Source organism: Sinocyclocheilus anshuiensis, unplaced genomic scaffold (assembly GCF_001515605.1).
Source record: "Sinocyclocheilus anshuiensis isolate Anshui unplaced genomic scaffold, SAMN03320099.WGS_v1.1 scaffold804, whole genome shotgun sequence".
Classification (NCBI taxonomy): domain Eukaryota; kingdom Metazoa; phylum Chordata; class Actinopteri; order Cypriniformes; family Cyprinidae; genus Sinocyclocheilus; species Sinocyclocheilus anshuiensis.
In genome coordinates this window covers 424031-450699 of record NW_015557098.1, presented here as the reverse complement: position 1 = coordinate 450699, position 26669 = coordinate 424031, and the positions used below count along the sequence as shown (strand labels likewise).

At 35.5% G+C, this 26669-nt stretch overlaps 3 protein-coding genes across 4 annotated transcripts in view; 2 read left to right on the top strand and 1 right to left on the bottom strand.

Moving 5' to 3' along the window:
* The window catches only part of gabbr1b (gamma-aminobutyric acid (GABA) B receptor, 1b), a 121819-nt gene extending 116247 nt beyond the window's left edge, over window positions 1-5572 (top strand). For both annotated transcript variants that reach the window (XM_016472365.1, XM_016472364.1), the window contains exons 22-24: window positions 459-587; window positions 1702-1845; window positions 3302-5572. In XM_016472365.1, coding sequence (XP_016327851.1) covers window positions 459-587; window positions 1702-1845; window positions 3302-3586 — 558 coding nt within the window. In that variant the 3' untranslated portion in view covers window positions 3587-5572. The remainder of the gene's footprint in view (window positions 1-458; window positions 588-1701; window positions 1846-3301) is intronic.
* Window positions 5573-11453: 5881 nt separating this feature from the next.
* On the bottom strand, window positions 11454-13351 carry LOC107677475 (tumor necrosis factor-like). Its single transcript, XM_016472394.1, has 4 exons — window positions 13184-13351; window positions 13048-13075; window positions 12862-12933; window positions 11454-11893 (listed from the first exon to the last, which is right to left on the bottom strand). The coding sequence occupies exons 1-4, from the start codon at window positions 13349-13351 to the stop codon at window positions 11454-11456; spliced, it is 708 nt and encodes a 235-aa protein (XP_016327880.1).
* A 6002-nt stretch (window positions 13352-19353) lies between these two features.
* The window catches only part of LOC107677458 (phosphatidylinositide phosphatase SAC1-B), a 15652-nt gene continuing 8336 nt past the window's right edge, over window positions 19354-26669 (top strand). The window contains exons 1-4 of the mRNA XM_016472368.1: window positions 19354-19434; window positions 22665-22762; window positions 23950-24024; window positions 24138-24265. Coding sequence (XP_016327854.1) covers window positions 19406-19434; window positions 22665-22762; window positions 23950-24024; window positions 24138-24265 — 330 coding nt within the window. The 5' untranslated portion in view covers window positions 19354-19405. The remainder of the gene's footprint in view (window positions 19435-22664; window positions 22763-23949; window positions 24025-24137; window positions 24266-26669) is intronic.

The window sequence follows — 26669 nt, the reverse complement described above, 5'->3', positions numbered from 1 at the left end:
TATACAAGTGTTACATTTATAATTACTATTCCCCGTCTCCAGTTCACTCACGCGTTTGAAGATGAAAGGTCACACGGAGCGTGTTGCATTCTGGGAAACGGTATCCCATGCAGTGTCTTCAGATGCATACATCAAATTTCAGCAAATGTAGCAGGTAGTCCGGGAATTCCATGCATACAGAAAATTCACATACTATTCACAGTATACACATTGCATACTGCAATATATGCCATTCCAAACACAGCTTCTGTACAGATTTCAGTGCACTTGAGTTATATTTAGCGGATTCTGGCAAATATAGTAGGTAATCGGGGTATTTCATGAATACAGAAAGTTTGCATACTATGCACAGTATACATACTGGATACTGCAGAAATAGTAAGAGTAGTATGGTAGTATGGCATTTCGAACACAGCAAAAGAAACACCTGTATATGTGACCGTTTGTCTCTCTTTCAGGTGTTGTGTATGATAACGGCTCCCGTCACCATGATTCTGTCGTCTAAGCAGGACGCCTCGTTCGCCTTCGCCTCGCTGGCCATCATCTTCTCCGTCTATATCACTCTGGTTGTGCTCTTTGTCCCTAAGGTACAACAGAAGATCATTTTCTCAAAACATGTAAATATTGTATTACAGTGATGAATATTAATGATGGATATCTAGAGTAGGGGAAGGAGTGATCAAAGAGATGTGTAAATGTGTGACATATGCATCTCTCTCAGCGGTCTGCTCATGGAATCTTAAAGCGCACTGAGTGACGATGTTATGGAGATGTGATGTAATCAGTGTCATCAGAGGAGACAGGTGTTATTACACATCTCTGGAGAATATGAAAGAGATGAAAGACATAAAGTGCTTGTAAACAACAGCCAATAAGAAATTGTTGTGTACACTCAGACCAGTGTTATTTTATTATTATTTTGATACTATTACAGTTTTTATTCATATTTTGAATGAGCTTTTATTTTTATATTTTCAGCTATCATTTTAAATTAGTATAATTTTTTAGTAATTTTGTTATGTACTTTTGTCATTTTTATTAGTTTTTTACTATTTCTTTTTATTACAGTTTTGTTTACTTTTAGTTCAGTTTCCATTTATTTCCAGTTAGTTATTTTAGTGGTTCAACTTAAACTTATTTCAATTAGTTGCCAAAACAACATTTCTAATTTTCTTTTAATTTAAGTTTTTCCATCTAATATTTATATTTTATTTTATTTCAGCTTTATTTCAGTTAACAAAATGTTTTAATAGTTTTAGTTTTAGTTAATAATGACCCACAATGTATCCCACAGTGAACTTTACTAATCCATTTTCAGTGTGAAGAATGAATTGAGCAATCCAAGCAATATCAATCACCATTTTTAACCTGTTCACTTTGAATTATTCTTTAATCAGACTGTTAAAAGACTTAAATGCAAAATTGGATTCAAATTTTTAATAAAAATTTTAATTTCCAACATAACCACTTGATGAATACAGAGAAATTTTATTTGAACTCATAATTGCTCAGTTTTATTTCTAATATTTTTATTTGTTTTTTTTTATCACTATTATCATTTCTATTGTTGTCTACTGCTTACCTTTCACATACTATTTTTAAAAAATAGTACATAGAAGTCTATACATTCTCATATATTCTGTCAACGTGAATCTCGTCTGTTGTCATACCTAGTGTGGTGTGTTTGTGTGTCTGGTGCAGATGCGGAGGCTTATCACTCGTGGTGAGTGGCAGTCAGACCAGCAGGAGACCATGAAGACCGGCTCATCCACAAACAACAACGATGAAGAGAAATCCCGCCAGCTGGAGAGAGAGAACAAAGAGCTGCAGAAGATCATCCAGGAGGTTCTGTGTCACCGTCACTTTGTCCAGCATGCTGTTGAGGTTGTCTGGTACCAGGATAGAGCACATTTCAGAACTGAATTGAGAATGCATTTTTAATTATATTCGGAATGTGAATTGGGGTAGTAACAGAATGCAGAATTGCACTTGTTATTAAAGAAACAAGAATTCAAGGAAAAGTATACGTATAACTGCTGTAAGTGTAGTTTTCTGGAAGAAATTTTATTATATATCTATACATATTATTCATTGTAATTTTAAGGACCATGGTGGAGGATGACTTCATTTTCCATGTACATAACTGATGCTCTTGTAAAGATCAGTGGTATAATGTATGCCACTAAGAACCAGGAAATTTCATTCCCGGTTGCCTTGATCTGAAAGTAAAAACACCAAACACAGTTTCCAGTGATTGTCTCTGCCTCAGAAATTGAACTCTGAGATCTGATTTAGACAGGGTAATACACATAATAATGGGATAAATAGGATTTTGTGGATGGAAAACCTTAAGATATGGTGACAATTATCAGAATTTTAACATATAAGTATATGGCTTCCCCAAATATATTGTTCACTCTATTTATTAATTACAGTATATTATATATTTTATATATTTATTTCATCTAATTTTCATGAAAAGTACCAATAATTGGCATTTCACAAGCACTAAAATAATCTTTCCAGAATTAATGGACCATGGAATTTATTTTCAGTGGACTCGAGCAGTAAAGGCTCATTAGATTATATGGATTCCAAATTTGATGTAAAAATGTATTTTATAAGTGATCTGTAAACAATGTGGTGGATATTTTGATGGCATTCTTTTGACAGTAATGAACTTGTTTTAAAGAAACCAGTTGAGAAAAATGTCTACATACGAAGGAGTACATCAGCACAGTTAGTCAGAATTAATTGAATAATAAATGCATTTTGTTGCAACATTCGTGGCATGCAAAGGAAACATGTTTTAGCATCATTTATATACTATTATAGTATTTCTTAATATTTTGAATAGACATTTTTGTCAGTTTTATTAATTTTGCTGTGTTAATTTAAACTTATTTTAATTCAGTTAGTTGCCCTCATCTAATATTTGTTTTATTTTATTTCAGTTTTATCGAATTTACAGAAATGATTTTAATAGTTTTAGTTTTAGTTAATAACACTGAAAGCAAATTCCCCTTTTGTGTGACTGGAATTTCTTTGAATTATGATTTAGCAAAATCCTCTTCCTTTCATTCCAATTCAGCATCCTGTGGCCAGTTCTATTCAAATTGAGTTTTTTAAATTCTCTATTTGCCCCTATCCTGTCTGATACTAAATGTCATGAGAGCCGTGGCAGATTGTCACGTTTACTTTCATCTTCCTTTTTCTCAGTGGTTTTCATATCTGCACAGATAATATTTTTAGGCTCAGCAGAAACTAGTTTCTCATTTGGCCTCATGTTTTCTCCTGACAGAAGGAGGAACGTGTATCAGAGCTGAGAAACCAGCTGTCAGAGCGACAGGCCCTGCGCTCCAGGAAACGCCCCACCTCCTCCAATCAGAACCACAGCTCTCCATCTCTCCCCGCTCCTCAGAACGATCCCAAATCTCTCCTCCCGCCACCAGGATACCCCCTCCCTGCCTCTGACAACCACTCCCTCCCTCCCACCTTCTCCAACTCCTCCACCCTCTACCAGCCCGACGGCAAGATCAACCGCAACAACTGCCACCCCGGCCGACTGCAGCTCCTCTACAAGTGAACCTGGAGGAACTGGGATGAAATGCTAGTGGGGACTCAGCGAACTGAAAAGGGGGGAGAAAAATAAGCTACCTTGATTCGCGGACTGCAATTTTCCCCATCTCCGCCCAGCAGACGGCCTTGTTTGTTTCTTTTGTTTCCGACACTTGCTGTGATTCATGGGAGGTTATACACAGGAGGCTTGAGAATCTGGCTTTGATTTCATGTGTCACCATATTTGAAAACCACACATGCTGTGAACCATTACACCGTTCAAATGAGTAACCCTCGGAAAATTGTGGATGAACAATGACAAGCTAAAAACGTCCTTACAAAAACATCATGAATTACACTAAATGTTCCCATTATTATTCCCATATTTTCTACAATTCAATCAGGTCATCTAAATACAGCAAGCTGGCGGCCAACGTCAGGCCATCATAGAGCATCAATCAGCCTAGTTTTTCTGGTGTGTTCAACACCATAGGCACTAGACCTCATTGGGGGATTTTTGGCCAGTTGAGCATGTTGAATCAATGTCTGTTGGCATCAGCGCTGACTGTGAGAGAGAACTCTGGCTGTTCGGTTTTACTAACAAGTGCATGAGAATAATAGCAAAAGTGATGAAAGCAAAGAAGTCAAGAAGGCACAGACAGAAAGAAGGCTGTTCTCATTTTTTGCCATCTTACCTGAGCATCCAATAACCAATATATTTTCTAATTTTTCATCTGGAATTAAAAATATTATCAACATTATTCATATTTATAATGGCTTTGTTTGTGTATATGCAGTCCTAGTTCTGGTTTCCTTTTCTGAATTACAAATACAGACTATTAATACCTGCTGTTATGGACAGTTATTTTCTCTCATGTAGGCACAGAATGTACCTGCTAGCGCAACTTTTAGCCAAGAAGCACGAACATGAGGCAACAACAGTCAGCTTTCGTCACTGCTAGTTCCTGTTTGGTGTGTCAAGGCCTTAAGTTTGAACTCTGATACTGCATTAGAGAGACTGACCGATTCACACACATTTGGTGCAGTGTCAGTCGCGATCACATTTTGATATCATGACATATCTAACTGCAATATATGTATCGCGATATGTATCATATAGTGAAGATGTTCCATCACAGTCTGCCAAGTGCTCGATATGCAATCGCGAGTCAGTGTTGTAACGATATGGTACATTATTTACATTCATTCATTTGGAGAACTCTTCTCTCCCGTGCATTTTACAGTACATCTGAAGTTTGCATTTTGTCAGTATGTGTTCCCTGGGACCTTAGTGTTGCTGGCATCATACTTGAACTGCATTTGATTTCTGAATACTTCATATCCTGTTGTTAATCTACCCATTTTCCAATTTCACCATGACCTCATAAACATTCTTTCCCTGATGTGCAGCTGACAGTATTACGAAATTTCTTGTGAACAAGATCAACAGATTTATAGTTTCCTGTTTTATTAGCCCATTACCTAATTTTGAACTCACTTTTTTTAGGGATTCCTATCTTGCATCACAGTCATGATACCTCAAATCATGTAATTTGTTGAAGAGAGGTGTGCTATTGCTTTTCTAAGTGATCAGACTTGTGATTTTCACCAGGCAGATGATAAATAAAGTGTGTAATCCCATAAATTTACACTGAAGGAGGGATTTTTTTTGTAATAAACCAACCAGAACACCTTAAGAACTACATAGCAAAGCCCTGCCTACCCGAGATGATTTTTGCATGGACCAAAATCACTCACAACTCCTTTATTAAAAAAAAAAAAAAGTTCTAGCCTCACAATAAATTGAAATTATTAAATGAAATGATGTTGGTTTGCTTATAGCCAGCTTTTCTCCCAGAGCATGCTGGAATAATATTATTAGCAGTCATAAGCTGTTGAAGACATTTGAAGGCTTTGTACAGAGGAGACGTAATTTCATCACAGATTTGGTGGTTTTGTTTTTATTAGATCCCCCGTGTCACTGAAAGCTGCAGATTGAATCTCCCAGCATTGTAATGCAGTTTGCTTCACTCACAACTCCTTTATTAAAAAAAAAAAAAAGTTCTAGCCTCACAATAAATTGAAATTATTAAATGAAATGATGTTGGTTTGCTTATAGCCAGCTTTTCTCCCAGAGCATGCTGGAATAATATTATTAGCAGTCATAAGCTGTTGAAGACATTTGAAGGCTTTGTACAGAGGAGACGTAATTTCATCACAGATTTGGTGGTTTTGTTTTTATTAGATCCCCCGTGTCACTGAAAGCTGCAGATTGAATCTCCCAGCATTTTAATGCAGTTTGCTTCTAAATGGCACCTGCCATATTATAGTCGTCACAGGATGCTGCTACTTTGCGGTGCAAATAACATTAAAATTGCATTGTGCAGCCATCTTTGTTGTGTGTTTGGTACACAGCAATGATAAAGATTTTTGAAAAGAGGAATTAGTTCATTAGATTAGCGTGCAATACAGTACTTTACTTGGACACGCACATTCACACACTCATCAGCTGCTTTGTGTCATGCAAACCACATTACATTCCTGATTTAAACAAAAACTGAAGTCCTACTGTACAGTACAGTACAGTACATGATTTCTAAACACAGTATATTGGAACTGTAATTCTTGGTCACCTCATCATGAATAAAACGCCAGTTTCCTGTCTGCAGCGCCCCCTAAATGACAGTCTTCAATAGTAGCTTTTCTCCACAGCTGTGCCTCTGTTTGACCCTTGTAAACTCTCTTGCTTTATCTCGGTGTGTGCGGCTTGGATTCATCAGCAGGCCTGTACAGCAAAGTTTCAGCTGGACTATTAATGATTCATCTCTCCTGCCTCATTTCCTTCTTTGCGGTGGCAAAGACTCTCTCTCATTTGGAGGGACGGGATGTACAGAAAAAATCCCTACAGGGACTATGAGAGTCATTTGTCTGTTCATAAGTGCTTGTGACAATAGCACATTGCTCATTATTTTTAGAGAACTGTTAATACCTCACAATATTTGGAATGTTGCTGCTGGTTTTGTAAACATAGGCTGTGTTCGGAATAGCATGCTAGTATACTACCCTTAGTGTAGTATATAGTATGTATGCTGGGTATAGTATGTGTACAGTGTACAGTGTCCCACAATGAAAGCTTTTGTGCAATAATGTGAAACATTCGGGTTCTGGAAGAAATCCTGTTCGTTTTCTTGATAGTGGAATTTATTTTTAACAGTAACTTATAAACTTTTTAAGACAGATATACTGTGATCATGCTTAATGGTGGAATTCCTTGTGAAAACTACATTACCAATGACTCTGCAGAGAATCGCCACCAATCAGAGAATTGCAACAAGTAAATTGCGCCAAAAGATCCTATTAAGCACTGCAAATGATGTAATGTCAGTTTCCCTGCACACTTAAACTACTTAAATGTTTGTATGCATAATATGCATATTTTTCAATAAAAGTAAAATATATTGTTTCTGTATCTTTAAATCAATTGTCTATATTTCTCCATCTTTTTTAATGCTTTTGTCATTTGCAGTGCTTCATGGGATTGTAGTTCTTTCCCCTTATTAAGTACGCAGTCTTGTAACGTCGTCTTTTTGTCCAATTTTCAAATACTTTTTTGTTTCAAATCAAAAATTGTTGTGAAATTGGTGAAAAATGTAAATCATCTTGTAGCTGGTTGGTTTGGTTCATGGATTTTAACAAAGACTTTTTTTTTTTATCACTATGGGGAAAAATGAATTGGAAAAATACTCTCAGAATCAAACTGCTGAAAATGTTGGCAGTCACTGTTGCACCAATATTAAATAATATTCAGCACCCAAAAGTTAAATTTTTTTAACTATTAAAATGCATATCAACCATATTTATTTATGGAATGTTATTATTTATGGAATGAAATTGAAAGGTTTAGTATAGCATGTACACAGTTTGAGATACTATTTGTTAATAAAAGACAGAATACAGTATATACTGGCAGTATACTATACTATACTACAGTATACAAGTATTCCATTCTGAACACAAGATGAAGATTGAACTGCATCATGATGTCATTGATTTGATGTGTCATAAGCACTTGTGATTGGCTAAATGGTGCTCTGGTGATTTACACAAATGCTGATACAAGATGACTCTCCAGGAATCCTGGGGAGGATGTTGTGAACATGAGTACAAACACCACCATGGTGTTTATTATCGGTCTACTGTAATATTTTATTCATCATTTCTCGTCAAATGGTGGTTCAATAATAATCATGATAGTGATGTTCATGCAGACAATGATATGCACAAATGTTAATTGTGTAAATGCTAAATGTATATGATAAATGTATTCTCTTGCACAAAGTATGAAGTATATAAAGTCAAAGGTATTCGTATGTGGTATTGAAAATATATTTGTATTTGTACTATGATAGATTCTGTACGACGCTAATGGACTGGTGTCTATGGTGAAATAATAAATGCTACATTTTTTAAAACCGTTCATCTCTTGAGTGGTTTTTGCGTTTGAAGAGTCACGTTGCACTCAGAGAATCTACTTTATAGTTGGAATTGCTTTATTACCCTCAGGTACAGCGTAAGGCTTGCTGGTTCATTATTGTGAAGCACTTCAGTCACCTTCAGCACTGATTGTGTGAATATGAGAAAACTGACATAAAAGAATGTGATATGGCATCTGATGGCATTTCAGTGGAAGTCTTGGTCAAAGGGGACTTCCAGAGTTAGTGCCATTTCCATTTACACTTTTGAGATATATTTAGAGCATTGTTTGAGACTTTTTCTGTGCCATATTGAGCTTTTTCCAAGTCTACTGCATTTTAAAATATGGGTGGCACTTCCAGTGTTGGTCACAGCCACTCAAAAGAACTGAAACAATTCCAAGTAATAATGTTGGGCAACAAATAATCAGTGTACATCAGTTTGACTGAATGAGCTGTACAATTTCTGTCATGCTCCATTTGAATCCTTCGGGAAAATAATGTAATGCTGGGTGTTTTATTTGTGACATTGATATCACAAAAAAATCTGTGACAAGCTCTTTTTTTCATTGTAACAATATGACATACAGACAAAAATGCAACAGACACTGCACTTTTTAATGAACGATATGCCTTGAATAATTCACTGCAGTGCTCTTAAGAATCTCTCATTTTTCTCCCAAATCCTCACTCTCACGGCTGCTTTAAAACATAATTTTCTCCCTTTTTATTTCTAATCCTTATTAGCAGTGTTTACTGGAATGTTTCTAAAGCAGGTAAAAACATAATTTGTTGTCTGTCAAAATGACGGAAAGCACTTCCATCAATATTTCAATTATGGAACATTTTTGGTCAACGTAACATACATGAATAGTTCAGCCATGAAACTCTACACAATGTTCCCAGGCAATCGGATTTACATACTCATTACTGTACACCTATATAATCAGGACGTATTCAATGAATGCTACTGTATGTCTGCGTGCTATGCGTGTCCTCATCTTAGCCCACCGCCTCCCCAGCACCACCTGCCTAGATCTGCTACGGGGATCTTCCTCTCTCTAGCAGCAGCAGCATGTTTCCTTTTAATTCTATGATCTGAGCATTTAACAGAAGCAAGTCTACTTGCCCTGCAGCAGCAGCGTAGCAGATCTAGTCCGCCAAGACCAAACCTATTCACATTCTATTTACATGAATAAAGATTTTACAATCTATCCCCAGAGTTGTCATGACTGAAATGTGTTACATAATTATACACTTCCATGTATTACTACAGTAATATTTTGCATGTCTGTAATATTGCAGCAGAAAGATTTATGGGGTTGTACTGAAAGTAATTTGTTAGTACTTTTACACTTTTAAGTTTCCTTTTGATGTTCAATGAATGAGGAGAATAATGTCAGCTTACAGAGCGCTGCAGTAATGACGTATTTTTGTTATTATCAGCTTGGTTCCCTTGACAAAAACTCAATAGGATTTTTCAATTGGCTTTTGGATTATTGTAGAAAAAAATATCTGTGACCAACAAAAGTTTATGCCTAAATACAATCACTAGAAGTAAAAAGATAAATATAGGCTATAAACGAACTACACCACAGTTGCATTTACCTGTTTGGTGTGATGATGTTTAATGTCCCCAACAACGTCTGTAGTGCCTTTTTTAAGACAAGTAAAAGTATTTTACTGATGTATTTTATGTGGTTGAATAAAGTGTGAAAATAGCTTGAGCTTGTGTTTACCACAGACCTTATTTCAGACACTTAGCCAAAAACCCATAAAAAAAAAAAATAATAATAATACCACTGACTTCAACCAGAAGTGCTAAAATGCTGTTTTGGCCTGCAAAAATCCATCATCCCTGCAGCTATTGAATCTTGTTTTTGAAAATTCTTATTGCAATCATAGAGCCAATCTTTAAACTATAGTTCACTGGCAGTTCCTGATTGTTTACAGTTCAACAGAAGTTACTCTTATAATTTGCACAAAGCATCTTGACCTGACCTGAGATTTATGGAAAATACTCTTGTATGAAGATGACTCAAAATTTTAAGTTAAAAAAACAGCATTCACAGTTAACTCTCTTCCAATAGACAATGACTGATTTTTCAAGCACACACCTATGAAAACATATGATTCTTCTATAACTAGAAAATATTGACTCACACTGATCAAATATCAACAGATTATAGCTGTAGGCAAATGAGAAAACTACCCCCATAATGTAGCCTGCACATTATCTCTCAATGCCTCAAGAGTTTTCCAGTGTTGTGTCACAAAAAACCCACTGATTTTACTCCTCAACCATGGTTAATTAATACCAGAGTAACAGATAGGCCTGAATAACCACAAAAATGCCCACTCCACATGAGTGTTCCCTGAAGCTTGACATGGTGGTGCATGTAAGGGAGTTTCCCCTCACCAAAACCACACTATTTTCTCTGATGAGGAAACAGTGTCAGCGGAAACATGCACATGGAGGGGTTTGCAAATGCATGACTGAAATGCAATTTCCCTAGTACCCTGTTTTCTAAATTTGAATACAAATATCTTGAGGACTGCAATATTTGTTTAGCCTCTCATTTTTGCAGAGATATTTCATCACAACAGTAACCTCTACAACAACTTTTACACAACAGTGTTTATACCCTTTGCTCTCAGTAGCCTAATATCAGAACCACAAACAAAGCTGATTTAAAGGAAAGTTGGAAATTGCAGCGAAAATGAAAATTACACATCAGAATTTATGGATTAGCCTACATGGACAGATTTATTACATGTTTGAATTTCATTACAGTAGCAGTGCAGTATTTTTTTAATTATTTTAATAAATATTTAAATAAATATTTAAATAAATAGACATAAATACACATATTATTAACATTATCATTTCATGTTCATAACAAAAAACTTCTAAAAAATTATATAAATAACTTGGATTGCTGTAATTCCGCATTCGTGGACACTAGCTGAAAACGCTCATGTTTCCCCAACATTAGTTAAATAATATCTGGATCCCTGGATGTGATCCATAAGAGTCAGTCATAGAGTTACATATTTTGACCTGTTTTAATATAAAACATTCACTATGGGTCATTTCGGTCTTGGTTTATCAGTGTCATTGCAGTGGAAGCTCAGCAGGATGCTTTCCTCCCCACAGGTTTCCATTCTTTGCTTACTTTTCAAGTTTTACTTGATGTCTAGCTACACTTAAAAAAAAAAAAAAAAAAAAGTAAAAGTAAAATGTACTGGTAATTTTCTGCCAGGACATTATCCATTAATTTCACGTACATTTCCATTAACTCTAAAGCAATGCAGTGCAAAATTCAAAGACAAAACACCTGTACAAAAAATAAATACGGAAAGCTCCTTCATATAAATACAGTACATTGTGCCCTGTTTTCACAGATTGTTTTAGAGTGCATATCACAGAGCAAACACCCCAAAGAAGGTCTTTCCGTTATCGCTTTCGACGCGCGGCAGGAGTTCTTTCGTTGTTTTGGTGCGCAGCTTGTCTCCGGCTCGCAGGCTGAAGGCCGCGCCGAGATAAATCGTGTTGTACCACAGGTCGTCAGTGTCAGGTGCATTCACGCAGGCGGAGCGGATTGCGCTGAAAAGTGCCTTGTAGTCGACATAGGAATCGGAATAGCGCTCTACCGCGTGGCTCATATGCACAGCATCGTGGTCCTCAGGCATGTCAGTCTTGCAGCTGATGTGGAAAGACACCTGGCTGTAGACGAAGTAAATGCTGTCAGTAGGAATGATGATCTCCCCTTCCACTAAATCCAAGCCGCCTGTAGCGAAAGCCTGGTCCTGGTTCTTTTTCCAGTCTAGGCTGTCTGTGGACACCTTAGGTTCAAATGCACCTAGAGGAGAATAAAACAAAAGCATGGCTTAAGTCGGTGCTACTCAACAGGTTTTTTGCTGCAGGATGCAGATTTTACATTGGACATCAAGTGGCAACACTACTGGATTACTCGTTCAACCGTACCATAACGGCTTATTTTATGGTATTGGTTAATACCATTCATAAATATACAAGGCTAATACATTTTTAACATTTCAAGTTGCCTAAATTAACATTAGTTCATATATTGAAAACAAACATGAATAAATAATGAACAATAGTAGGCTATACAACATTAACCTAGATTAATAAATGCAGTAAAAAACTATTGTCCATTAATTTATGGACACATTACATTGATACTTAATGCATTAACAAAGTAAACACACATGTTCTTAAAATGAAACACTGAAAAGTAATATTTATTTATTATTTATTTAATCATTTTTTCTATAAAAAATGTTTATACATTTCACAATTTCATAGTCTTGGCAACCACTACACAAAACATCAAAACTATGTTTATCCTCACTATAAGTGAAACTGTATCTACTGTAATAAGGGTCATATTTTCTCTTAATTTGTATAGTTTGTATGATTCTCAAGGATGAGAGCATGTCATGCAAGCTGTTCATATTGGTGTCAGTATTTAATTCATTTCTAATTGACAGATGAATTTGAGTTTGACTGGAACTTTGGCCTTTGACTAACAAAAACAGACCTTCTTTTAAAAGTACTTCTATAGGAGTGAAATCTGACACGTATTTGTTTATCCTACATTTTTTGAAACATAACCAAATGATTAAAGTTTATAGTCCAGGCAACTTCATATAGACTTCATACAATCACCCCCAAAAGTATTTGGGCTCTTAAATGTATAATGCAATGCAAAGCTGTATAAGCTTTTAATGCATTCTGAGGTGAGGTGACATTTAGCGTTTATTTACAGCTCATTTACCACTTTTAGCACTTTTTAATCAAGCTTACCTGTTAAATGGATGGCAGCCTTGGAAGTGACATTTTCTTTTGAAAGATGATCTCTTAATGTGAGCCTGAGCTCTGATGGGGAAAGACACAAAATAACTCATTTAACATGATTTAGTTTCACAGAAAATAAAATGATCTGATATGAATGGAAAAAAAGAGGATCTGAAACTGAGGGTCGGAACTCACCATTTCCACCTTCCTGATTGTTCTGAGACTAGAATGAACAAGAACATCACAATAAGTACACAATAATGCACAAATATGTACCTGAAATGGCATATTTACAATGACATGCATGATGTGTATGGGTCAGGATTGTCACCTTATTGAGCGTGAAGCAGACAGCGGCGGCGGCACACAGGGCCACAGCCAGCAGGACCCCACACACCCGCCAGACGCCTGACGTTGAAGAGCCGGCCTTCCTCCTCGACACCATCACCTGCGGTAACAGCAGTCCTTCTTCAAGAAACTGACTCTCGAGATCCATCATCACTGTCTATTAGTCCTCGCAAAGCTCAAGTTAAACTATGTACAAATATTAGAAATTGCAAAGTGCAGATGCTGTCAGTACGCTTTTAAATGGTCTTGTAAAGTCTCCTCAGCGCAGTTTAACACTTCAGTGTTTTTCTTGGTTGGTCTGTCAGCGTTGTGCTCAGAAAAACTGGTTCTTCATTCTTTTTAAAGCACACCAGAGACTGCAAGACCAGGGGAAACTCCAATGATGTCAGTGTGGAGAAAAATGAGCAGTAGAGGGAGACAAACCAGATACACCCACACAGATACATTCACACCCACTTACACACAAAGGGAATTACAATCACAAAAATAATGCAGTTGTTTCATGGACCATTGTTTACAGTTTTGTGACATTGTATCAGTCTAAAAACAAAGGTTCTTTATTGGCATCTATGATTCTATGAAGAACCGTTGACTTCCATAGAACTTTTTCACTGTGCAAAAGGTTCTTTATAGTGGAAAAAGTTTATTCTAGACTTTTCAAATGTTATTCAAACTAAGATAAAAAAATTATTTTAAGAACTGTTCACTGAAAGGTTCTTTAAAGAGCCCAAAAGGTTCTTCTATGGAATCACTGCAAAAACCACCTTTTTGGAACCTTAATTTAAAGAGTATGTACATTTATTTTAAAATCTTATACATACATTATATATATATATGTGTGTGTGTGTGTGTGTGTGTGTGTGTGTGTGTGTGTGTGTGTGTGTATATATACAGGCTATATACACACACACATGTATAGCCTATGTATAAATCTTATACATATATATATATATATATATATATATATATATACATATATATGTGTGTGTGTGTGTATATTTATAAACAGTATATATATATATATATATAACATGAAAAATATTACATAAAATACTTTTTCCATTTAAAATACTGTTATATATCATTTATTTAGTCCATCTGAACCTTTTTGGTCTTTGAATATTAGTGATGTATGATAGGTCTATTTGTTAACTGTTCATTTGTGGTTACAGTAAATCAGATTTTAGATTTGTATTTTCATTTTGAATTGAGCAGTTAAAATGAGACCTGTGGGATAAGATGACTCCCCTAGAATTGTGATAGAAGGCCAGCATGTTGTTACTTGTGTTTTTATTATTTAATTTAATAATTATTCATACATGAAGGTATTGCATAATATTTCCAGGAATGATATTTCAAACATCATTATTCATCATAATATAGGTTAAGTGAGTAGAATCATTAAATCTTTATAGTATATCACTATTTCAACAATCCCTTCAATTAAAAATATAAGCCTATACATAATTCATAGAATTATATAATTCATTCTGTTCGATTTCTCTGTCAGTATTCAACCAAATGATGCAATGCCAAATTTATATATTAAATTTAGCATTTTACATGACACCCTTTTGTAATAAATCATGAAAAATAATCACATTTATAATCATTTTTATTTCACATATTCTGTCAAAATTAGATGACAATGGAGAGAGGCTTTTCCACCTCTTACTAAGAATAAATCAAAAAGTTTAGAATGGATTTTTCTCTTGTTAGTTGCAAAATTCTGCTCTCTCTTCACTGTTTTTTCCAAACTCAGTCCTCCGGTGCAAATGAGAGGTAAACGACGCAATTTCCTCTTTTGTGTGTGTGTGTGTTCATCATGACATGATTGAAAGTGCCCAAAGAAATAAGTGCTTTTGACATTTGACATGTAGCTCTGCTCACTGCTCGACAGGTAGACGCTTGTTAAAACACAAACACAGAATAGCAACAGAAACTATGACTATAGGTTTATCATCAATACAGAAAAAACAAGGATTCTGCTGTATAATTACATTTAAAAGTAAATCTTCCCATTTTTATCATATCATAATGAAAAGTTTAATTTTGCCTGTAAAAGGTGTTTTATTGACTGCTTTAACTTCCCATCCCCTACACAACCACTATATACTATATATTTGATCTCTTTGTAATTGGTTTGGACATTGTAAAGCATGCTCCTTTCTGATTATTATTTAAATGTGTTGTATGTTCACAGATAACGACAAACAAAGTTTTCCTTAAATGTGACACTTCAAATGTATTTTCTTGGGCTGAAATATATGGAGGGCAAAATATATTTTTAAATGCTGTTTTAAATATTTTAAATATATATTTAGGGGGGGGAAAAGTAGAAATTGGTAGAAAATATATTTACATAAATAAATTTGGGAATTTTTTTAATTTTTTTGTTATTTTAAAATATATTTATGGCATGGGATGACTTGTAATGGGATAAATGAATGAAACTGTCAGACTGATTACAGCAGGGAGACAGATATTTATAAATGCCCCAATATGTAATATTTCTATGATTACTATGAATGTACACATCGTGTACCAAAATGACAACTTTGTTGAAAATAATCAAGTGGGGGATTTTGATCTGTTCATACCTGCTAAATATATGATTATAGTGTCAAACTCACAGACTCACAACTTTACAGAAAAACTCCACATTTCTTTGACCAGAATGTCATGAAAGAAAGCAAAGAACTTCGACAACACTTCATGAACAACTATGAAATATCAAACACAACAAAGACTTACAAAGTCTGACTTGTTGACTTCTTTCAAATTCATGTTTGACTTTTTAAAAGATTCACTATGTAACAAATTGTTTTTGTTAAGATTTAATGACTAAGAGAGAGAAACAGCGAGATGACCGCTGGAGTATACTATTGTAGCTGTATGACTGCTGTCAGAGCTTGTAGACATATGTACATGCAAGTGAAAGAAACTATTGCTGCACTGTTTTGCATTTCGAGCACTAAAAGCAGTTTTGGTACCACGCACCACACTGCTCAAACATGACAGGTTTATGTGGGCTTTATTATATGGGGAAATGTGGTATGCCACTATACCAACAACACTGAGTCAAAAAAACGTTTTGATTGAATTTCCAGTGCATTGCCAGAGCATGGGCCCAATGATGCAAGTTTTCAGCGTACCGCATGAGAGGGTTTCGAGATACGTAGGCTTCTGCTGAACCTGGAGAACTCAAAAGTAGGGCATTTAAAAATAGTGTACTGAATCTCTGTGGTCACATTTCGGCGTAAGTACTCAACTGAAAAACACAGAGCTCTCTTTCAGCCCTTCATTTGATCAATGACTTTATTATAGCACAATAGATATGTGTAAAAAATGATATTTTTGTTGAGATATTGTATCTCAGGCAATAGCGTATTTACAAAAACATCATACTTGTCATTCAGTCATTGTAAATATTGACAGATTCCCCTGAAATTACTAAACTATCTATTCATCCTCCTCCCTAATTATGACATTACTTCTTTCAAATAGTGTCAGTCTTCCCAAAGGAAGTGAAACTGAGTTTTAGTTTAGAAGGGAAATAATACAGCTCAAAAAGTGTGGTCATGGGATGCCGTGTTCAGAGGTACTCAACAAGCTCATGCTCATGCCCTGAATATAACGACATCACAGCAGTGTTCATGAAATTGCCCATGTTTGGTATATGTGGCAACGCAATATGACCCCCAGCTTCCTCCATGTGCATCATGGGATAAACTGACTCCCACATATTTGCTGGCAGAGTCTGACAGTGATTGAGCTGTTGAAAGATAAGGGGAATTCAGACGTCTGAGTAATCTAACACTCATCTGACTAATCTCATAATTTTGTACAATAACAAAACTTCCTCTTTTTTAAACAGAGACTGCATGCTAACCTGACAGGTATTGGTGGAGAAATCATTGGTTCATTGGACTGACATATGTATGTGCCATTGCAAAATATTGGAAGTAAATATTAAAATTAATATTAATAAACAAGATATTATACCAAGTGTTGTTTTTTGTAAAGAAATATTGCAAATGCACACTGGTTTTACAATGATAAACCAACAGATATACTGTTCATAATAAAGTCATTTGGTCTGATATTATCTAATGCTTTGACATTCAAACATTTTTAAGTGTTCAAATGCTTTTATACTAATATATCTACACTACTGATCAAAGTTTGAGGTCGGTAAGATTTTGTATAGTTTTGAAAGTGTCTTATGTTCACCGAAACTGCATTTATTTGATCAAAAATACAGTAAAAACAACAATATTGTGAAATATTATTACGATTTAAAATAACTGTTTTCTATTTGAATATATTTTAAAATGTAATTTATTCCTGTGATGCAAAGCTGAATTTTCAGCATCATTTCTCCAGTCTTCAGTGTCACATGATCCTTCAGAAATCATTCTAATATGCTGATTTGCTGCTCAAGAAACATTTCTGATTATTATTAATGTTGAAAACAGCTGTGCTGATTAATATATTTTGTAGAAACCAATACATATCTTTCTTATATATATTTCCTTTTTTTCTTAGGATTCTTATAAATACAAAGTTCAAAAGTATGAAAATGTACATCTTTTGTAGCATTATAAACGTCTTTATTGTCACTTTTGATCAGTTTAATGCATCCTTGCTGAATAAAAGTATTAATTTCTTTGAAAAGCAATTTTATTGACCTTTTTAACAGTAGTGTATATACTATGCATTTGCCCCATGAAGTCTTTGCACATGATTCTATCCTTTGTTCAAGATACAAATGCTGTTATACTACAAGTCAGTGGATGCAATGATACTCCCAGTTATTCAGGGGGACGTACTTTTGTGGGTGTCTAGTTTCACGGGTGAAACAAGGTTTCCTCTTTCTCCTACAATCACCTTTTATTAGGTTGGGGGCTTTACCTTGTCCTGACACATCTTAGGGTTGAGATTGTGGGTGGTGGACTAATCACACTCCCTAAATACTTCAAGGTCTGGGAATTTTTTTAATGATTGCTCATTTTGAATAGCTGTGGAAAACACACAGACACACACACACACACACACACACACACACAAAGGGGACCTCGGGGAAAAACACACACACACACACACACACACACACACACACACACACACACACACAAAGGGGACCTTTCAACAACCTTCCAGCACACACGCACCTGCGTGCTTCTGCTGAATAGATATGCTGTAATCCTGTGACCACAATTTCCTAGCTCTGCAAACTCATTCAATCTTTGTTTTAAAAAGCATGATCATATTCAATACGTTGTGCAATACTTCATGTATCATTTTATAAGACACTTCTTTTATTGTACAAAAATCAGTTTTGAGGCAAAACCCACACTCTAGCCCAGTTAATTTCACCTACATGTCTGTTCCAATAAAAGATGGCATTCGGACAAGAGACAGCCTTATTCTGGAACAGAGCACGAATGCTCCTATTATTTGATTTGGTGGTAAGGGATCATTTACCAACATATGTATCAAATACATTGAGATATGGCACAATCTGAGAGACCTTGTTATTAAAACCCTTCATAAACATAATAATCCCAGAAGGGATAGCTCCAAAAACAATAGCATATTCTTTTGCTGTAATTGGGATTTTATAATGTGACAAAAATTCCTCATATTTTAAAGGAATCCCTTGGTCATTGAATAACTGACTCACCAAAATAATATTACTTTTAGCCCAATTATCAAAATAAATTGATTTATTCTTGTACAGCAGATTATATAACTGTGTGGGGGAAAATTATGCTTGTAAATCAAAGACCATGATAAGAGACATTGTTTGTGAAAGTGAGATAATTTGGAAGGAATTTTGTTACATATTATAATTACATAAGAGCAAAAAATGTAGACTACCTAATTTAGAAAAAATACAATTTGGTATAAAGTTCCATAAAGAGGTGGGATTTTTTAAATGTTGTTTAATCCAATTTATTTTAAATGTATAATTTAGGGTAGAAAAGCTGATGAAATGAAGTCCACCTTTTTCATAAGAATTCATAACTACAGATTTTCTAATATAATGTTTCTTATTTTTCCATAAGAAATGAAATAAACATTGGTCGTTTAGGATCCCAATGAGGTAACCTGCACCGTGACGTCTCAACCGGAAGCTGCACCTTCCAATCGCCACGCCCACAAAAACGTCACGGCAGATTGACCAAACCCGGAAGTGAAGATGGCGACCGCCTACGAGAGGTTCAACCTGTAAGTTGAAACTTTTATTCGAGCGCAGCGACAGATATAAACGCACCCGGCGCCCGCTTTCGCGTTAATGAAGGGCGTCTGTTTTAATGGCAGCGTCTGTGGGCGCTGTCAGGAAGTATTGTTGCCAGTCCAGGGCAGTTTTCTGTTGTGGTGAAAGCTGCACTCGCTTAAGCCGTTCAGACACTGTTCAGATTGGCTGTGTTTCAAAACCCAGTGAGCTGCACATCTAGACAGCATTTAAACGCGAATCTTTATACTGCATTACGACAACAAAACACGCCAAATGCTGTCTAGGCAGCTCACTGGGTTTTGATGCATTGATTTGAGTCTGGACAGCAGCTGGGCTCATATTTCAGTAAGTGTAAGTTACATATAGCGGACTGGGGTGTTCATTTGGACTGCATTAGGATGCTGAGGCCAGCTGAAGCACACTGAGCTGTTTTTGAATGTTTAAAACAAATGATTATATGGCATACTGTACAATGATGCACAATTAATATCTGGTTAATTGAGAAATTGTGAAACTAGTCGAACCACTGAGAGGGAGGTGAACCTGAATGGAAGGTCTCCAGCCCACACCTTACATCAACATGATGCTGAGTTATCAGACACTCAGGCACTGATATGAGTTACAGTGGTCTGTTTGTGTCACGCTTCTGAACATGTACAGTAGTTCTGAGAACCAAGATTGTTTTGCACTGACATTATTTATCAAGACACTAGTGATGCAAATGTATTTAATAATAAACACTCAAATAAAAAATTCAATTGCATGTAAGATTTTGGTGTCCACTTTTAACGATATAGTCATTCTTTGTTGGAAAACATTTAACAGTGACTGTTATTACAACAGTGACTGTAACTAAAAACTTTTTTTTTCAAATATACATTTAGACTCGGTAACAGATTAAGTAAATATATAATAAATTTGTAGTGCATATATTCAGAAAAATGTTCCTCTCTAGAGGAATTTTTTTCTAGGTAATAATGCGTTTATGGACATTGAATGGCTTTCCCAAGGTAAATGTGATGTTACATGCCATATTATTTACAAGTTGTTTTACTGATGTCTTCCTTCGGTTGAAACAATGATTAAATGTGTACATGAGACATTTCAGTAAGTTGCACTTTTTCTTTCAACATACCTGATGTTTATTCTTATTTCGGCTGAATATTTTTGGTTGCCGATATTTTGGTGCATTACTTTTTTTTAATCGGTGTGTCAGAAACTTATATCATTTGGCCTCGCAGAGTCTTTTCACTTTAAAAATCCTACAGTAATAAATACTATGAAAAATATAGTAATAAATACTATATTTGTCTACACGTTTCACAATTTAAATAATGTGTCTGTTTAATTACTTCTAGAATTAGTTATTTTTTGCATAAAAGTAATAATGAATATGCTTATCAGAATTGTCACAATGCAAAAAAAAATTTGTTTTGAAAATTATTATTAGTAGTAGTTTTTTATATTTATTTTATTTAATGGGGTGAACCAGACATATTACAGTCTTTTTTAGATTCACAATTATGCTTACTAAATACCAAAATATAAATGATTGTTTGTGTCTTCTTCTTTAATTATGAAATCTGCCCGTTTTGTAACATTTTTTAGAGATACAGTAAGCCCTTCAGTTTTATGAATGGCCTCTTGCACAATAAACAGAACATTGGCAATGGTATTACAGCTGACAAAAGCTTGTCAAAACTATAATGGCATAGTTTATAAGACTCTTTACTTTGCACAGAGTTCATAATGGCTGTGATTTGTCATGTACAGACACTAGACACGATAAGGGATGTGAATTTGCCACTACTGTTGCCACAAAACAGAACAAAACTGCAGGCTAAAGTTTAACATCTGTGTTGTTTTTACTTGCGTGACCTGATCAGAAAGCTCAGAGAATTATAAAAATACCAAATGTAGTTACATGAAACCAAACCGTGAGCCATCAAGTAAATTTTGGGACCGATTCCATAGACCTATTATGCAGTCATGGTTAATGGGGCAGAGGTTAACCGTGCAAAAGCTGCATGCTTTCCTATTTGCAAACTCATCAAGTGGTGCACAGAAAGTGGCAGCTCAGCATTTTGGTAAGGAAGGAAGACCCCAGCCATTAAAGTGGGACAAGCATGTACGATGTTGTTACTGAAACAGACTCTCAAACTCCTCACATTGTGGAAACTTGCATTATGAGACAGTAGCTGCGTCCCAAATGACACACTACACTCTTAAAAATAAAGGTGCTTCAAAAGGTTCTTCAAGCGATGCCATAGAAGAACCCTTTTTGGTTCCACAAAGAACCATTTAGTCAAAGGTTCTTTAAAGAACCATCTCTTTCTTACCTTTTTATAATCTGAAGAACCTTCTTTCGCCACAAAGAACCTTTTGTGAAACAGAAAGGTTCTTCAGATGTTAAAGGTTCTTTATGGAACCATTTAGACAAAAAGGTTCTTCTATGGCATCGTGAAGCACCTTTATTTTTAAGAGTGTATGCACTCATACACTATGTACTTATGCACTATGTACTCAACCATGTATAGTATGAATTATATAAGGTTATTTTGTCGTTCATAATCGGAGTCTGATAGCCCCTCCCCCTTCGGTACGTGCGACAGTTGAGTGCATGAAGTGTCCAACATTCCACACTTCGTTTTTTTTGGTTATTTAAGTGCATCATCCGGGTATTTAAAGCGCACTTTTTCTTTTTGGAATTTTCAGTGTGAACGCACTACTCACTATTTATACTACAAAACGTCACAGAATAGTGCATAAGTACGCGATTTGGTACGCACCTCGTGTCTATCTATAATTTTCTCTAAACTTTATTTAAAAATATGCACAACTGAAAGTGAAAAGCAGTTCTGATTTAAGACGTTGCTGAAAATCTGCTCTCTCCAGATGGTCTAAGATGAAAATTAATTATGTTTCTGACGCTGTTTTGCCTTATTAATATCATCACCACTTGAAAGCTGATTGTATTGCATATACAATTTCTTTATTCAGTGCTGTTTATCACATTCACAATAATCTCAAAGGCATTTGAAGCTAACTGCCAAATGCTAACCAGCCAAACCTTGATCTCTTGTTTTATACTGGAAAAACCTGTGTGTGTTTACCAGCACATTGAGAAAAGCCTCAGAATAGACTTGTGGCTCTGTTTAATCAGAAGGAGTTAGGTTTATTTGTTGAAAATAAAACATGGTCTTTTCTGCCTTTTTCATAGGCATGCAACACCTGAGAAGTTCTACATTGAGGCCTGTGGTGATGGAGCTAATGACGTGTTGGTTATTGATAGGGTGTCCACCGAGATGACCCTCTCAGGTACAGTCTGACTACTAATAAGACTGCAAACCAGTTCAAATTCTTTGTATTCCATTTCATCTTGAATGCAAATGGCCTATTTTATGATTACAAGTTAGTAAGATGGTTTTTTTTTTTTAAGAACTTAATACTTTCACTCAACAAGGACACATTAAATTGATCAAAAGTGACAGTAGAGACATTTAAAATGTTACAAAGGATTTCTATATCAAATAAGTGCTGTTCTTTTGAACTATCAAAGAATCCTGAAAAAAAAATCTATCAGTTTTCACAAGCATATGAAGCAGTACAACCATTTTCAACATTGATAATAATAAGAAATGTGTCTTGAGCAGCAAATCAGCATATTATACTGATTTCTGAAGGATCATGTGACACTGAAGACTGGAGAAATGATGCTGAAAAAATTAAGCTTTGCATCAGAGAAATTAATAAATTACATTTTAACATATATTCAAATAGAAAACAGTAATTTTTCATTGTAATAATATTTCACAATATTGTTATTTTTGAATAAATAAATGCAGCCTTTGTCAGCTTAAGAGACTTTCAAAAACATCCCCAATGTTTTGAACAGTGGTGTATATAAATGATGTCTGTTTAATTCTAATGTTTATTTTTTTGTCTATTGCTAGAAAATTGCAAAACGAGGATGTTTAAACTATCTTTCAATGTATCCCAAATTTTTGTAACATGGTTACTAAAAGTGAATAGAATAATAAAACAGCTAATTTAAAATATAGTTTGTCTTCCTGAGGTTGCCGATGAACATTTTCTGAAGGTTAAAGCACCTAATTTCTCTGACCATGTGAAAAAGTACAGTGAAAAATGTATAGTTTGAGCAGCTGTGATCTGACATTTATGAACAGCTACAACTTATAATGGAATCAGACCTTTTAAAGTATACAGGCATCGATGAAAAGTTATGGCAGCTATTTGGACTTTGTAGCAGTTCTCTGTTTTAATGGTGACCTCCTTGCAAAGTGACATTTCATCAGTATTGTCAGTGTGACATTTTACCTTTGAGGTAGTTGCTGTGGTCTTTTGTTAAAGGTGTATTCCAGGAATAACACAGCACCGGTCTGTTACTTCCTCTTATTGAAACAAAGAAGTATATTAAATATGCAATCGTCAAAATGAGTGTTACTGTGACTTGAATGGTGCATTAATGTTTTTTCCTCTTGAAGGTATTAAGGACATCCCCCCATCAGGCGTAACCAGGCCCATTTGTGGAATCATGGGAACTACTCGCCTGGTGGCTGGTAGGTTCTATATTATTATGATGTTCCGATTTTCCAGAGAATTCAGAATGTTGATTGTATGACGTATACTTTTGATTACCATGACGCATTATTTTTTTTTTTTGGTTCTGCAGGGATGTACCTCATAGTCATCACCCGGAAAAGGAAAGTGGGCGACCTGTTTGGCCACACTGTGTGGAAAGCGCTGGAGTTTGATGTGATTTCTTATAAGAAGACCATTTTGCACCTCACAGACATTCAGGTCATTAAAGTCCCTAACCTCAACCTTCAGTTTAATGCTGATGTTTGTGACACCTTGAGTAGAAAGCGGGCTATAAATGTCATTCGTTGTTTGATCAGTTGCCCAGTGTTTCTCTAAATCATAACCAAAGGTTACCTGCTCTGAACTTTTAGACCTTTTTTTTCCATTTACAGTTTACTCAGAAATGCTGTAAGAACAACGCAACAGATTCACCCCCGGCTTGGGAAATTGGGTGTACTCATACAGTAAATTTTTTATTTGAGCCCACGCTCGGAGCGCAGCGATATCTCATTACAGTGTTGTATATTTGCTGCATTATTTAGCAAGGAGACTTCGGCTGAAATGGCCTTGGATGCAGCCTGTGAGTAGACCAGTATTGGACATGTGAAGTGTTTTCGTGCTGGAGTTGAAACAAGTACATGGGAGGCTTGACTGCAGCCAACTAGATCATTAAAGTACTCCAAACATCTCTACTCTCATCAGAAGGTTCAGTGTAAGCGCATGAGGTCTGCAGTGGATGCTTCTAGCTACACTAGCTTGGTTTCATGCGCTGTTTCGTTCCAAAATGTGTCCAAAAACAAATTAATGCAAGTGCGTTCTGCATTCTCAGCAATGTTTGCATACTTGTCTAAACTATGTTTCTGGCCTGGATGAACGTGCCACACGTTTACTAATCCACTTTCCACCCTGATTTTAGAGAAGGGGATGATTCCTTGCATGAATTGTCTATGTAATGTTTTATGTTGAATATTGTGAAATTTTCATAATGAATTGCATGTAAAAATAAGCGCTTTGGGCAGAGTTGAGCAGAAGGGAATAACTGCAATGAGAGATGAGTTTGCGTACAAAGGCAAATGGTTCTGCTGACCAGGTTCTTCTGGGAGGAGGAATCAATTCAGGTCGTTCCTATTCCACTCCATTCCCAGAGCTTCATGGATAGTGATCCTGTTACAGCAGAAAGGATATGCTGGCATTGGATGAGAGCTTAGTTTTGGCACCCGCATGTGGACCAAAGCTTGTGATCAATATCGGCCGATAATCGCTTTGGGATGTTTGATCGGCGGTCTCTATAAAGGCCGATCTCAAGCTGATGACGCGCCTGCGGTGAGAGGTTTGGCGTGACATGCAGCGGCAACCGTCTCAATCTCTGTCAGGCGCGGGTAAAGTAATTATAATGCTGAAGGTGAGGTACAATTCATATTTCTTTATTAAATAACTTACAAAGTAATTTGAAAACGTTCTGTGAGATATAATTTCAGAAACAGCGTGAATGAATCACCACACGCTCTCTCCCTCTCAAAATGCACAAATGGCTTCAAATCACCACATGGCATCTGCACTATAAGCGAGCTGCACACTGCACAGTTGACACAGGAATTGTCACTTGCACAATCGAGGCAGTGTCGCATCATCACTAAAAGTTATCATTTGCATTTCTTTTTAAGTCTTGCCAGTGTTTAAACTATTCAGCACTCACGCACTCTCCTAGAGTGAACAGAAATCCTGCTTGGAGCATCACTATAAATAATTCTAAATGATAAAAAGAGGCTTCAAAAAGATCAGCATCAGTGATCGTATCGGCAGAGACTGCTTCCTGTGATCGACGATCAGTGATTGGCTCCAAAAATCCTGATCGGAGCACCCACCCTTAGTAATAATTAATGAGTTGTACTAAAGTAAGATTGCTGTGAGTGTTGTGTGATGCATTGGAGCAAATTAACCCGTGAACATGCTTGTTTTGAATACATGATATGCACTGGCTTCAACTACAAGACTTTCTACAGTCTCTCTCTCTCTCTCTCTCTCTCTCTCTCTCTCTCTCTCTGTCTCTCTCTCTCGAACAAGTCAAACCTTTTCCCTTTGTCAAAGTCATATAGCACTAACTTAACAGTTAGTTCTGTTACAGGCACATTAAGTGTTCATGAGAGAGATACAAGTTCAGATTTCAGATATTGTGATCCAAATTTGCCAATTGTCAATTATAAATTTAAAGTAATTTAAATTAAAAGTTTATTTGTTTTTATGAAATTTGGCAAAGAAATGTGAGAGGTGTTTTTTTAATTAAAAAGAGAGAAAAAGAAAAAATAGTATCACACATTATGATATCATAAATATTAATATTACATTCTTAATACAAACAAATAGTTTATTATTAGTAGCATTGCTAATTATTCGTAGTATGAATAATTAATAAATGATAACAAAAATTAAAAGTAATACAATAATAATAGAAATATTAAAATATATCAATATAGTTATATTACATTATTTATTATATACATTATGTATATATTACAATATTACATTATTTAATGTATTACTTGTTGTTACATAGTATAATATTTAGGGATGCACCGATACCACTTTTTCCAGTACTCGCCTGATACCGATACTTTTATTTTTG

Bases quoted from the DNA above. Each gene is read 5' to 3' on its own strand.
- LOC107677475 (XM_016472394.1), bottom strand. From the start codon at position 13,351: ATGATGGATCTCGAGAGTCAGTTTCTTGAAGAAGGACTGCTGTTACCG. The intron at 13,076-13,183 runs GTGACAATCCTG...TGTTCATTCTAG, and splicing joins TCTGCTTCACGCTCAATAAG to TCTCAGAACAATCAGGAAGG. The intron at 11,894-12,861 runs GTAAGCTTGATT...ATTCTCCTCTAG, and splicing joins GGCTGCCATCCATTTAACAG to GTGCATTTGAACCTAAGGTG.